Source organism: Helianthus annuus, chromosome 14 (genome assembly GCF_002127325.2).
Source record: "Helianthus annuus cultivar XRQ/B chromosome 14, HanXRQr2.0-SUNRISE, whole genome shotgun sequence".
Classification (NCBI taxonomy): Eukaryota; Viridiplantae; Streptophyta; class Magnoliopsida; order Asterales; family Asteraceae; genus Helianthus; species Helianthus annuus.
Window position 1 is genome coordinate 101,199,395 of NC_035446.2, and position 12,652 is coordinate 101,212,046.

The window sequence follows — 12,652 nt, forward strand, 5'->3', positions numbered from 1 at the left end:
AGACGAGTTACCTGTTGAAGATACTACAATCACTGATCTGCTTGATCCTGACAATGTTCTAATTGGTGGTCATGAAGAAATCCCGGGTGAGTTGATAGTTATTCAAATAGTAAAAGACATCTACATTCACTGGATTCCACATGAGGGGTACGTTTGTGCATGCAACGGTCTCTCGGAGGTAACAAATTAACTAGAAACATGTTATAAAATCAACGATAACCAAAAAGTTGATATGTGAATTGACTTGTTTCTTCTATTTTGACACATTATCGTGAAAAGAAGATCGTCATATTAGGATTCTTGTTTAAAAAAAGACACTAATGTGATTCGTAATGAGAATGTTGCAATGTATTTATATTGTCTTATTTTATGTTAATAAAAATGTCAGTTACTTCTTCTTTTTTTTTCCTTTTGGGATGACGGATACAGTGAAAATATTAGCTATTTTTTTCTTTATTTATTATAACTTTTTATTCTTATTTTTTTTAAGCTTAAGGTTAAGATATCAAATGAAAGATGAATGACCTTAGATAAAGAGAAAAACTTGACATAGGTTACTTTGAAATTAGGTTACTAGTTTTATAAAGTTACCTAATTTTTCTATTTATGTTTAGAGTTATTGACAAAAATAGTTCATGTGGTTTTGTGTGAGTCATCTTATTGAAGTCTAATTTAAGTTCTAACACTAATACCCATTAAAAATATGTATAAATTGACTTTTTATTCTTTTACAAAATGAACAAAACAATTATTTATATAAGTTACTAAAAATAATAGAAAAAAATAAAATAAAACATCACTGCTTCGTCCCCACTGTTATCCAGCGACCTAACAACCCAAAATCGATCATAAAACCCAACATAAAATCGAAAGGGATGATGAAGATAGGGAATATGGTTTGGCAAATAGCGCTTGCAAGCAGGTTCAAGTGTAACTTCGCTGAGCGATGGGTGACTTAAGGAAGAAAACATTGTGTGTGTGTGTGGGGGGGGGGGGGGGGGGCAGGTTCTTTTATTTGTTTTATTGAGCAAATGACATAAATGGTACATAATGTTCTATAAAAGGTTAAAAATAATCATGTTATACAAATTTAAGTGACGGAAATTAATGTTTGGATCTATACTTGTTGTAAAATGAAAATCATATAACTCAAACATGCAAGTTTTAAGTTTGACCCCAAATGGGCGATACTTCAACTCATTGTCAATAGAAAACGACCCAAAGTCCGCTTAACGGTTTATTTTGTGGCTTATCGCCATTACAAGGATCAACATGACATATAGATAAATCCAGACGCAATAACAAACATACAAAAATATACGAAAATATAGACTTTTTCGCGAAAAAACCAAAGATGATAAATATTAAAAGTCTCATGAACTTAAAGATTCAAAATACAAAAGACAAAGGCTGCACCGTTTTAAAAAAAGGATGTCAGCTCCATCCATCCATCCATCCCTCACAAACTAACCAACCACACTTAACAAAACCATCCAACCAATCTCTCAAACCACTTTCTTTCTTAATGTGGGAAGATCAGGAAGGGGGACTTGTCCTAAACTATTCCTATAACATAACTCCTTTCACACGTGCAACCCGTTGCTGTTTTTGTACATCCCGTCAAACGATCCAACCGCCACATTCACGTTACTATATCGATAATGTGGTGATAATCCCGACACCCCTTTGCTTCCAATCGCGTATCCGTTTGCCTTTGCACCCACACCCACACTCTTCTTCAACAATGCATCCAACTGTCCACTTGCTGCAGCTATCAGCCCTGCACAGGTAAATGTTTTTTTAAATGGCCCGTTTTGACCCGTACCCATTTTGGTCAAAACTCGTTCTGACCCGAACCCGGTATGACCCGTTACCCCACCCAACCCGTGCCGACCATTTCACTCAAATCTTTTTATGTTTTCGTATGTAATTACGTAAAAAGTACCTAAGAAAAGCGCTGACGGTTTTCCTGGTCGGGATTTGAACTCCGGATGGAATTGAACTCCCACGAAATACGGGTGACTTTGGAGTTCAATAATCTGTATGTTAAACATGTGATTTCATGTTATACCAGTAGAGATAAACATCCTAGGTTACAAAAGCTGAATTTACCAAAATAACCTCACCTGCATCCGCTGACCACTCTCGTCTTTTCCTGTGAAACTGAGACCGGCTTCTTCCAGCTGTGGTACCATGTCGGGATTCACCTATTTATAAGATAAAAGTCACATCAACTCAAACAAATAATGACTGCATGAGATAGTCAGTTAGTCAAAAGTGTGAGTGGTCTCACATACCTCGTATCTATGTCGATGTCTCTCATCGATGAAAGTCTGATTACCGTATCTGATACAAACACAATTACAATCGGTCAACTATAATAACAAACAATGTTATAACCAGAACAAGTGTTATGCTAATATCTTACAGTTGAGCAGATTTGCAGTCGGTAACATGAAAATATGTCCTCCTAGATCCTACCCTCATAGTACCACCCATATGCGTTTTGGACCCCTATAACCGTTGTATAAAACCGTTCATACAGTTGAATGATACATAATATAATAGTATCAAAAGGGTGTTTACAGAATCAGACTAGTTAGAACTTAGACCGCATACCTCAGGCATAAATATGACACAAGGATGTTTAGTATCGGGATCAAACTCGGTGCTGTTTGCGTTTTTAAGACCGAGAACTGATCGCGCATACTCGATCACAGCAATTTGCATTCCGAGACAGATCCCGAGGTATGGAACGTTGTTCTCACGGGCATATTTAGCAGCGATTATTTTTCCTTCGACACCTCGGTCACCAAAGCCTCCTGGAACCACCACAGCATCTGCAGCCTATACATTGACATATTTTCATTATTAACACAAACAAAAGAGACTGTTGGATTTGTGTATTTAATCTAGTGTGTTAAATGGGTTGTGTTCACGGGTCAAACCTGAAAGTTTGACCCAACGTGACACAAGTTTTTGAGGGTTGACACGAATGTGACCTGTTTAACTCGGATATTTTATTTTATTTTATTTTATTTTTTGCATGCTAATACTCTATAATTACTAATTTATAACAAAAACACAAACATATATGAAATAATCAAGTTTAAAATGACTTTTTTGAGCCCTTCAGGTTTGCGTTTGAGTCCTTCAAGTTTGCGTTTTGTTGCCATTTTCATCCTTGAGTTTGGCAAATTATTGCGACTTTTGTCCCTCGAAGTTTGGCCTTCAGGGATGAAAATGGCAAGATTTCAAACTTTTTGGATGAAAATGGCACCTCAAGGACGAAAGTCGCAAAAGTGGTCAAACCTCAGGGACCAAAATGACATTTTTCTCTTATCAAAAAATACCAAACCAGTTTAAGTTATGACATAACTTTTCTTTTTAATCCATAGAAATAACAAGAGTGTGTTTATACTAAACCTAAACCCGTAAATATCGTGTTAGGTTCGTGCCATGTCGTAAATACACACCCCTAATTTATACCAAGTGGTATATCATACAAACCTTCAATGAATTCCAAGCCGCTCTATGGACATCCGGATTCTATAAGGAAAAAAATAAAATAAAAATTAGTCTTATATATGTGAATAAGCAAAAAAAAAAAATAAATAAATAAAAAAAAAAGAGATGGAGAAGATGATAACTTCAATGGCAGTTGCATCTTCAAGATCAGTAGCCAAGACCCAAATGATAACCAACTTCCTTCTGCAAACTACTGAAGCATGCAACAAAGCCTGAAATAGTATAAAATCTTTAATCTTTAATCTTTGATCTTTAAACAAAAATAAAATCAAAAAATGTCTCATTTGACGGTTTGACCCGTAAAAGTTATCACCTTTAGTACAGAAAGATAAGAATCCGAAAGATCTGTATACTTTCCAACCATGGCAACTCTAACCTGTAATTATTATATCACAAGACACATTAGAAAATTATAAATCAAACGTTTAAACCGCGTGTTCCAAATATGAAGCTTACGGGCTCCTGTAACATGTCGCAACGCTTAGCCATCGCTGTCCATTCTTTCAAATTCGGTTTTCGCACCTCACTGTACAAGTTAATAAATTATGTTACATATCACTAGAGGGGACAATACATAAAATAAAATAAATAGCATTAAAAGAAACAGATCAAACAAGTTGAAAGTCGCCTTATTTTTAAATCAGATTTGACATATTAGTTATTTATAAGGAATACCCATATCCAAAATCACCCGTTTTTACCCGTATCTCTACATGGTCCTGTAAACTAACCTTTGAAGATTAAGTGTTTTCAATATTGCTTCATGAGCCTTCTGGTCCTAAAGATAAAATAAAATTGACATATTAGAGTACTGATCTAATAACACGAATGATTTTCAAACCGAGGTGCGGGTGCATACCCTTAAGAGTGAAGGAATATGCCAAATATTGGAGACATCATAGAGACTCACTATGTTCTCCAACTGCCAATATACAGAAAAAGGATCATTTTGAAAATTCAAACAAAAGGGCATAAAAGTAATTTCACTAGAATAGACCGCATATCACTATCATACCGGAACATGGCAAAATCTTGAGAGTTTTTCCTTCACGTTCATGTCCAGTTCCTGCATATTAATTTGTTAACGAAGATACCAAATCAAGAACTGAAAATAAACCATCCATAATAACGACAGGTGAATGATACCGTTGTGCTGCGACAGGCTAGTATATTCGGGGTCAGTCCCAAGCTTCTTAATCCTCGAACGCTATGTTGGGTCGGTTTTGTTTTCTGAACAAAAGATGAGAAAGAAAACAAAAAGGTATTATTTTTTTAACATTTTATCGGCATCCAAAAACACCGGATGAGTAACTCTTGATTCGAACTTACGGGTTCACCAACAACGTTTAAAACCGGCACAAGGCTGACATGAATCAAGCAAAAGTTTCCAGCACCTAATAAATACAATATAAATTATAAACTTTTGTTTCTGACTTTCTGTTCATCCTTCATGAGTCAAAGAATATGCATATATTTTACCAACGCGGTAAGAGAACTGTCCAAGCGCTTCGATAAACGGCATAGATTCAATATCTCCTACAATAAAAAAAATAAAATTTTTAATAAAATAATAAAAAATCATGTATGAACACAAAAAAGATTATAGTGATATACCTATGGTACCCCCCAACTCAATGACACAGACATCAGGTGGACCTTCTTTTCCATCAACAGGTATAGCTGCGACCCGTTCGATCCAATCTTGAATAGCATCTGTAATATGTGGCACAACCTGAACCGTCGATCCCAGATAATCCCCTCTCCTTTCCTTGTCAATAACCGACTTCACCGAAAAAAAAATATAACCAATCAGTCACCTGTAACTAGATTTGTATCAACCTCAATTCAAACAATTAATATCATTTCACACACCTGGTATATCTTCCCAGTTGTTATATTGTTATCGCGCGTTAATTTTATATCTAGAAACCTCTCATAGTTTCCAAGATCCAAGTCAACCTTCAAAAGTTCAAATCAATAAATGAAGTCAACTTAGATTATATAATGAGACTTTTACATACTGCATACTACTGTTGACAAACAAATTATCACATGGATTATGTTCTTCTTTCTTAATCAGCTCAAAAATCTTATATAAATTACTAAATTTCGGATCGTAAATTTCCGATTTAATTACGAGATTACCTCGCCTCCATCCTCCAATACATAAACTTCCCCATGCTCAAAAGGGGACATTGTTCCTGCATCTGTGTTCAAATAAGGATCTGCATAGCACAAATGGCTATTAGAACATGATAAACTTTTCTTTTTTAAAAAGTGAATTATCTTTAAATTTTATTGCTTTAAACTTTTGATCCAAAACAAAAAAAAAAAAAAAGGTGGAGACAAACCATCAATTCATAGTGTGTATGTGTGTGTAGTAACAACAAGAATGAGACAGGACAGGACATCACCATATCCAAAGCTCATGAAATCTTGGTGAATTCAACAAGAACAACAAGAAACATCTACCCACCTCACAGGGACAGGTGGGTGTGTATTAAATCACAAATCTTGATTAATTAAAAAAATAATAAAAATGTAAACTTTAGATCCAAGAGACCAAGATCAAGAAAATTGTGAAGGGAAAATAGAAAAGAAACAAACCAATTTTTATAAAAGTGACACGGAGATTGCAGGCATGAAGAAGAAGACCAATACTGCTAGCAGTGACTCCTTTGCCCAGACCACTAACAACACCTCCTGACACTACAACATACTTCATCGGCTTCTTGTTTCCTGCTCATAACAACCCATAGATATTCAGCAATTTGCCTGAATACCCAACAAAAAAAGATGAAAAAGAACATTACCCTTTTGCATTTTGTTGCAATTTAGGTGGTAAAAATGGTTGCTTGATGTTTTAGAATTATGGGTCACCAAGATTTATGGTTTATATTAATTATTAAGGGCAGAAACTGAGACTGAAATGAGTGATTTGTGTTGTGTGTTTGTTGAATGAATCGATGAAATAGAAGCAGGAGGAGCGAACATATATATGTGAAGGAAAATGAAAACGAAATGCAAAAAAATAAAAAAAATAAATATAAATATTAATAAAATAAATATAAATGAATTTGTGAACCACTTTTTCTTGTTTTAGGGGGTGTCCCACTATAGTGAGAAAGAAGACGTTTTCCGTTGCTTGGGCGCGCTTAACCTCCGCTGCATTTGTCTTCTTTCATTACCCGTGACATAAGAAATTACAGGCGTATTTAATTTAGAGAAAATAATAAGCAAGATACTACTAATATGATAACATATATTTTATTGGTTATACATGATCAAAAGGTGGTACTACATACACAATGTGAGTTAAAGCACATGGTTTGCGTAATGACGTGGATACGAGAGTTAGTGCTGACATGAGACTATATCGTATGTTGAGAGTCATATTAACTCTTTTACTTTTTGTTATATGCTAGTAGATGCCCCGCTCGCGTTGCGGGGCAATGGCCGAATAATTCTCAATCAATTAAAAAAAGACTACTATAATTTTGCTATGAAAAAAAAAACGATGATAAGACCGTAGTTTTTGGTTCAGGGCAAAACTGTAATTTTTCAGGACTAATGAGCAAGTGTTAGGCAGCTAGAGTTATGCGCCGCACGCATTGCGGGGCGCTAAACCGAGTATTTCTTAGGTTAATAACATGTACGCCTTTATGTCGGTTAGTTGTACATGCTACCTATAACACGATATAAAAAAAGACACATCAAGTTAACCAATTAAAGAAAACAATACCATAGTTATGATAAAAATTTGAGTGAACTGTAATTTTACTCCCTGAGGTTAGGGGTCATTGGCACCCTTACCCCCTCTAAGGAAATAATTGCAATTTTACCTCCCACTGTTAACTGTTATGTCGCAACTTTAACCCCTAAGCTCAATTTTGTTGACTGATCTATTGACTTGGTGGTGAAATGACTATTTTACCCTTTTATTTTACCCCATGTGTTTTGTTTACTCTGTAATATTACCCCTTGCCACCACTGCCACCGCCATTCAACACCACAACCACCACTGCCACCTCCAGCCACCACCCTCAACCACCACTGCCACCGCCATTTACCACCACAACCACCACTGCCATCTTCTTCCTCCCCCCTCTCTAAAAAAACCCACCACCCGCCTTCATCTTCAACAATCACCACCGTCATCTCCACACCCCAGCCCCCAATCATACACATACATACAATCACCACCGTCATCTCCACACCCCAGCCCCCAGTCGTTCAAAAAAAATGATGTGTGTCTATTTTAGCTAGTAAACCAGTTGGTAACAGTTGATTTAGTTAGCATTTGTTAAGTCGGTTAACTAGTCAGATAAGTCGAATGTTGAGTGTGCCTCAAGAACCATTCTTTATTTATTGGTTCTTCAAGTTGCTTAATCAGGTGATTAACCACTGATTCTTCAACCTTAAAGACGCCAACGCCGATATCATCATTACTGTGAACTCAAGAATTGCATAGCACATCAGTTAATTAACTATATTGCTGCCATTTTTCTGTTTTATTTAATCTGGTACTATCTGAGATTTAATTGCTAATAGCATGAACCGAGTATTTCATAATCTAAGTGTTCTGTTCATAACCGGGCGCTGTGCCAACCATCGACATAAGTGGTAGCAATTTTTTTCCACAATTTCTCAAATTTCTTCCAAATTCATAGGTGATTGGGATTGTAACGTGCACTCATGGGGCTTTAAGACTTGACAATCACAAGTCTGGATGACGATGGAAATTGTGGAAGCACAGAACTGGGAAGGGTCTTACAGTGGTGATTATGAATGGTTTGGTTGTATGTATGTGTATGATTGGGGGTTGGGGTGTGGAGATTATGAATGGTTTGGTTGTATGTATGTGTATGATTGGGGGCTGGTGTGTGGAGATGACGGTGGTGATTGTTGAAGATGAAGGCGGGTGGTGGGTTTTTTTAGAGAGAGAGAGAAGGGGGGAGGAAGAAGATGGCAGTGGTGGTTGTGGTGGTGAATGGCGGTGGCAGTGGTGGTTGAGGGTGGTGGCTGGAGGTGGCAGTGGTGGTTGTGGTGGTGAATGGCGGTGGCAGTGGTGGCAGGGGGTAATATTACAGAGTAAACAAAACGTTGGGGGGTAAAATAAAAGGGTAAAATAGTCATTTCACCCCCAAGTCAACAGACCAGTCAACAAAATTGAAGCCGGGGGGTAGAATTGCGACATAACAGTTAACAGTGGGGGGTAAAATTGCAATTATTTCCTTAGGGGGGGTAAGGGTGCCAATGACCCCTAACCTCAGGGGGTAAAATTGCAGTTTACTCTAAATTTTTTTAACTAAAACGATGACAAGCGTGTAACTTAGAGTTGGGCGCAAAACAATAATTTGTAAGGACCAATTAGCGAGTGCTAGACAGCTCTTTGGCATGAATAAAAACAAAACTAAGTCAACAAAGAAAAATAAAACACTACCATGGTTTTGCCAAAGGAAAAAAACCGATGGCAAGATTGCAATTTTTAGCGGAGGTAAAATCGTAATTTTAAAATGGAGGTAAAATAATATTTTTAACTGAGGGCAAAACCATTTTTTTTATTTTGAAATGGGGGCAAAATCGTAATATTTTAGCTGCGGGCAAAATTGTCATTTTTAGCTGGGGGCAAAATCGCAATTTTAAAATGGGAACCAAATCGTAACTTGGCAGGACTCTAGCTGAGGGCAAAAGCATATTTTTATTTTGAACTGGAGGCAAAATTGTATTTTTTAACTGAGGACAAAATCGTAAATTTAAGCAAGGGGCAAAAACAAAATTTTATTTTGAATCGATAGCGAAATCGTAATTTTACACCTGGGATAAAATTGTAATTTGGTATCACCTATAAATAACTATTATATGAAAAAAAAAAAACAAAAGTCAAAGTGGCCGCCAAAATGACCAACCACTTAACAATACTATTACTTGATGACGTAAGCAACTTGTTTTTGTATATGTTGAGAACTAGTGAAATTCCCGGGGAATTCTAAAGTTATCGATTCGTTTCATTTTGTAATGGGAGCAATACGGTACCGAAGCTGGGTATAACAACCGAAAGAAAAAACAAAAAAAAGGTCGTGCCATGACAAAAACAATATCCACACATAAAAAATACATTACATCTAGTAAGGTTCAATCTGCGCTAGGGATGAGCACGGTACCCGTTCGGTACCGAACCGAAACCGGTGCCGAAAGTACCGGTACCAAAAAAGGGGAAAAGTGGTATCGGTACCGAAAAACAGGGAAAATAGAAACCGGTATCGGTACCGAATTACCCGGTACCAAATGCTCATCCTTAATCTGCGCTACTATAGGAAGAAGGTATGTTAAAAATGTATTTGTTTTAAAAGATTTGGTTATAAAAATTCCAATTTTAGATGAAGAGAAAACAACATAAAAGTGAAAAAAGAAGAAATAAATCACGGAAAATATTATCAAGAATAATAGACAAAGACAAAAAAAAATAATAAAGGGGAATTGATATGTAATAATCCCAACTAGACGTCATTGACCATTGCCAGTCCCACCTTTGAATATTTCTCATGCCAGTCCCACCTTTCACTTATTTTTCCTCCATCAGTCCTTAGTTAATTTTTTCTGAATTATAAGCTGACGTTTTAGGACTTTTGATCAGAAGATGATACGATTCGAATGATGTAAAACTTTCCTTGAAATTGTGCTCCAAACGATGAAAACGGTTGTAACACCTCGAAATTTTGTGTCCAATAATGTGTTGACACGTGTCATGAGTTTACACGTGGTATTAAATGCTAAATAAAGGACTAAAGTTGACAAACCTTGAAAGTATGTAAATTCGAGGGTTATAAATGTCAACGAAGGGTAAATATATTGTATAGTAACCCTAAATGATGCTCGTACATTCAAATGAATAAATCATTGATCATACGAAGCTAAAAGTGAGAGATTACAAACTACAGGGGTCAAATGTGTCAACATGTTTAAAGTTACACCTCTGAGTGACCTTTTAACAAACCCGAAGCTTTGTAAAAGTAAATTATGCTCACTACAATGCACGATTCAAATTTCACAAAGTTTCGTTGTCGTATGAGAAAGTTATGATCAAATTCGTATGTGAGGGGTTAAAAGCGTCAACGTCGAAAGTTATGACTTTTCGGGCAACAATAAAGTTAACCGAGGTCTTAACAAAGTAGGTACAAGTCTTTAAGCCCTTGTGAGTAAATAAGAAGGGGCCAAATTGCAAGAAATAAGCTTCGTTGCCCTTTCGAAGAGCCAAGGGACAAGGATGTGAAAATTAAAAAATATAAAATCAGATCAGAAGGGCCAGGCGGCCCGCGTAAAACTTGGCTAAAAACTCATGCGGGCCGCGTTAGGCGCCCAGATGCAGAAACATGTTTAACTCGTCTGTTCAGCCTTATAAACGAATGTAAAGCCTTTAAAGCCTTCCAAGAGGCCCCTAATCAACCCCTAAACACTAGGGACACATGTTGATGAGTTGTGGTGAGTGCTAGACCTTGTTGTCAACCAATTGTGGTGAGTGAATTCACTATAAAAGGGCCACAAGTGTTCAAACAATCTCACACAACTTCATCTGCATTTGTGGAGCACTTCTGGAGCTCAAGTTTCCTCCCAAGTGATCCCTGGTCGTTCATAGGACCCTTGTAAGTTTGCCTAACCCTTCCTAATTGAGCTTTAGCTTAAAAGTCAAACCGTCGTAATTAACGGTTGACTTTACGATTAATCACAAATGGTCCAGTGATTAGTCGAATCGAAAGTAGTTACAAGTTGGTGTTTATGTGGGTAATAAACCCTTAAGAGGGTTCCCCCTGAACACCACTCTAACTAGTTCAAATGTCGAGTCAAACGTGCACTTAAAAAGTCAACAGAAAGCTATTTTGCGATTTTATACATAATCTGTAATGTAGGTGATGTGTAACCTGTTTTGATGTTCATAAAACATGATAATAAGTATATAAACTAGTCTAAGCTCGTTAGATCCGACCATTTATTTTCTTGACCCGGTTCGGAACCGAAAGTCGCAAAAGTTTGACTTTTGCATTGACTCCAGTTCTGACCCGTTAAAGTTTGATTTAGATATGCCTTAGGACTCTCTTAGGACCAGGTTACATGATGGTATAACCCTCTGTGACCGGTTCGTTGTTCGTCCGAGTCTTTTACGCATTTCCGTTAATTGCATAAAAGTTGACCGTAACGCCCTTTTTAATTTAAAACGAGAATTTCGGACATGTGAAAGGATCATGACCTTGGTTACTGATTTCTAAGCATGTCCCTAAAATTTCACGTCAATCCGAGGTCCAGAATATGAGTTATGCTAATTAGCGCAAATTGCGAAACTTTAGTAATTAAATAGCGCAATTAGCATAACGCCTATCTAAACCCGGACTTCGACACCAAACCTTTTACTCACTGTTGTAAAATAATATTTTGGGATTTTTAAAGATTTTTAAATATTCTTTTACCTGCTCATAACCTGCGGTTATGGCAACGGTTCGGTAAATACCGAATATACCCTTTTCGGCCATAACTTGAGTTCTACAAGGTCTTTTGACCCGATTCCAGTTGCTACTGATTTTAAATAATAAATAAAGTATTTTGGACTTTATAAACTGTTTGGGAAACTCAGATTTCCTGTAGAACTCAGAAACCCTTTTTATAATCTTTAAAAAGACCGAAATACCCCTACGGGGCATATTATTAACTTAAACTCGTTACGGGCATTATGGAAGGTATCCTACTAATACCACAACCTCTTTAAAGTATATTGACTTAGGAAAACAGTGTAGGACTCTAACGGATACCTGTTGCGTCTTTTGCACGCACGGTTCAGCTTATGTAACTAGTTTACATAATTTAGCCGAAACGGGTCAAACCGTATTGTTTTAACCCCAAAATCCAGAGTATGATTGTTATACCCATATGAAACAAGTCTTCAAAATTGTTGGGTCAAAATCACACTCCATTCACGGTTTTCGCCTTTCACGCGATTAAACCGTAACAATTCTTTAAGACTAACCGGTCTAAGCTTAGGCGTAATTAAAGACCCGTTAGCATTCTAATTGGTTATTTATACCATCGTTCCAAACTAGAGTCTTCCGGTAAATTGTACCTACGCTTACTTAAG

At 36.7% G+C, this 12,652-nt stretch overlaps 1 protein-coding gene across 2 annotated transcripts; it reads right to left on the reverse strand.

Moving 5' to 3' along the window:
* Window positions 1–1,333: 1,333 nt before the first annotated feature.
* LOC110908802 (CTP synthase) lies at window positions 1,334–6,576 on the reverse strand. Of its 2 annotated transcripts, none has more exons than XM_022153791.2 (21): window positions 6,342–6,576; window positions 6,136–6,267; window positions 5,674–5,753; window positions 5,401–5,487; window positions 5,143–5,311; window positions 5,008–5,064; window positions 4,858–4,922; window positions 4,675–4,758; window positions 4,544–4,594; window positions 4,388–4,450; window positions 4,260–4,306; window positions 3,985–4,054; window positions 3,842–3,904; window positions 3,651–3,740; window positions 3,511–3,549; window positions 2,620–2,847; window positions 2,429–2,514; window positions 2,298–2,346; window positions 2,127–2,207; window positions 1,946–2,039; window positions 1,334–1,780 (listed from the first exon to the last, which is right to left on the reverse strand). In XM_022153791.2, exons 1-21 carry the CDS (start codon window positions 6,349–6,351, stop codon window positions 1,584–1,586), a joined length of 1,842 nt encoding a protein of 613 aa, XP_022009483.1. In that variant the 5' UTR covers window positions 6,352–6,576; the 3' UTR covers window positions 1,334–1,583. The 2 variants fall into 2 exon arrangements, with proteins under 2 accessions (XP_022009483.1, XP_022009484.1); XM_022153792.2 differs by having other exon boundaries at window positions 5,152–5,311; window positions 6,342–6,502.
* Window positions 6,577–12,652: the final 6,076 nt, after the last annotated feature.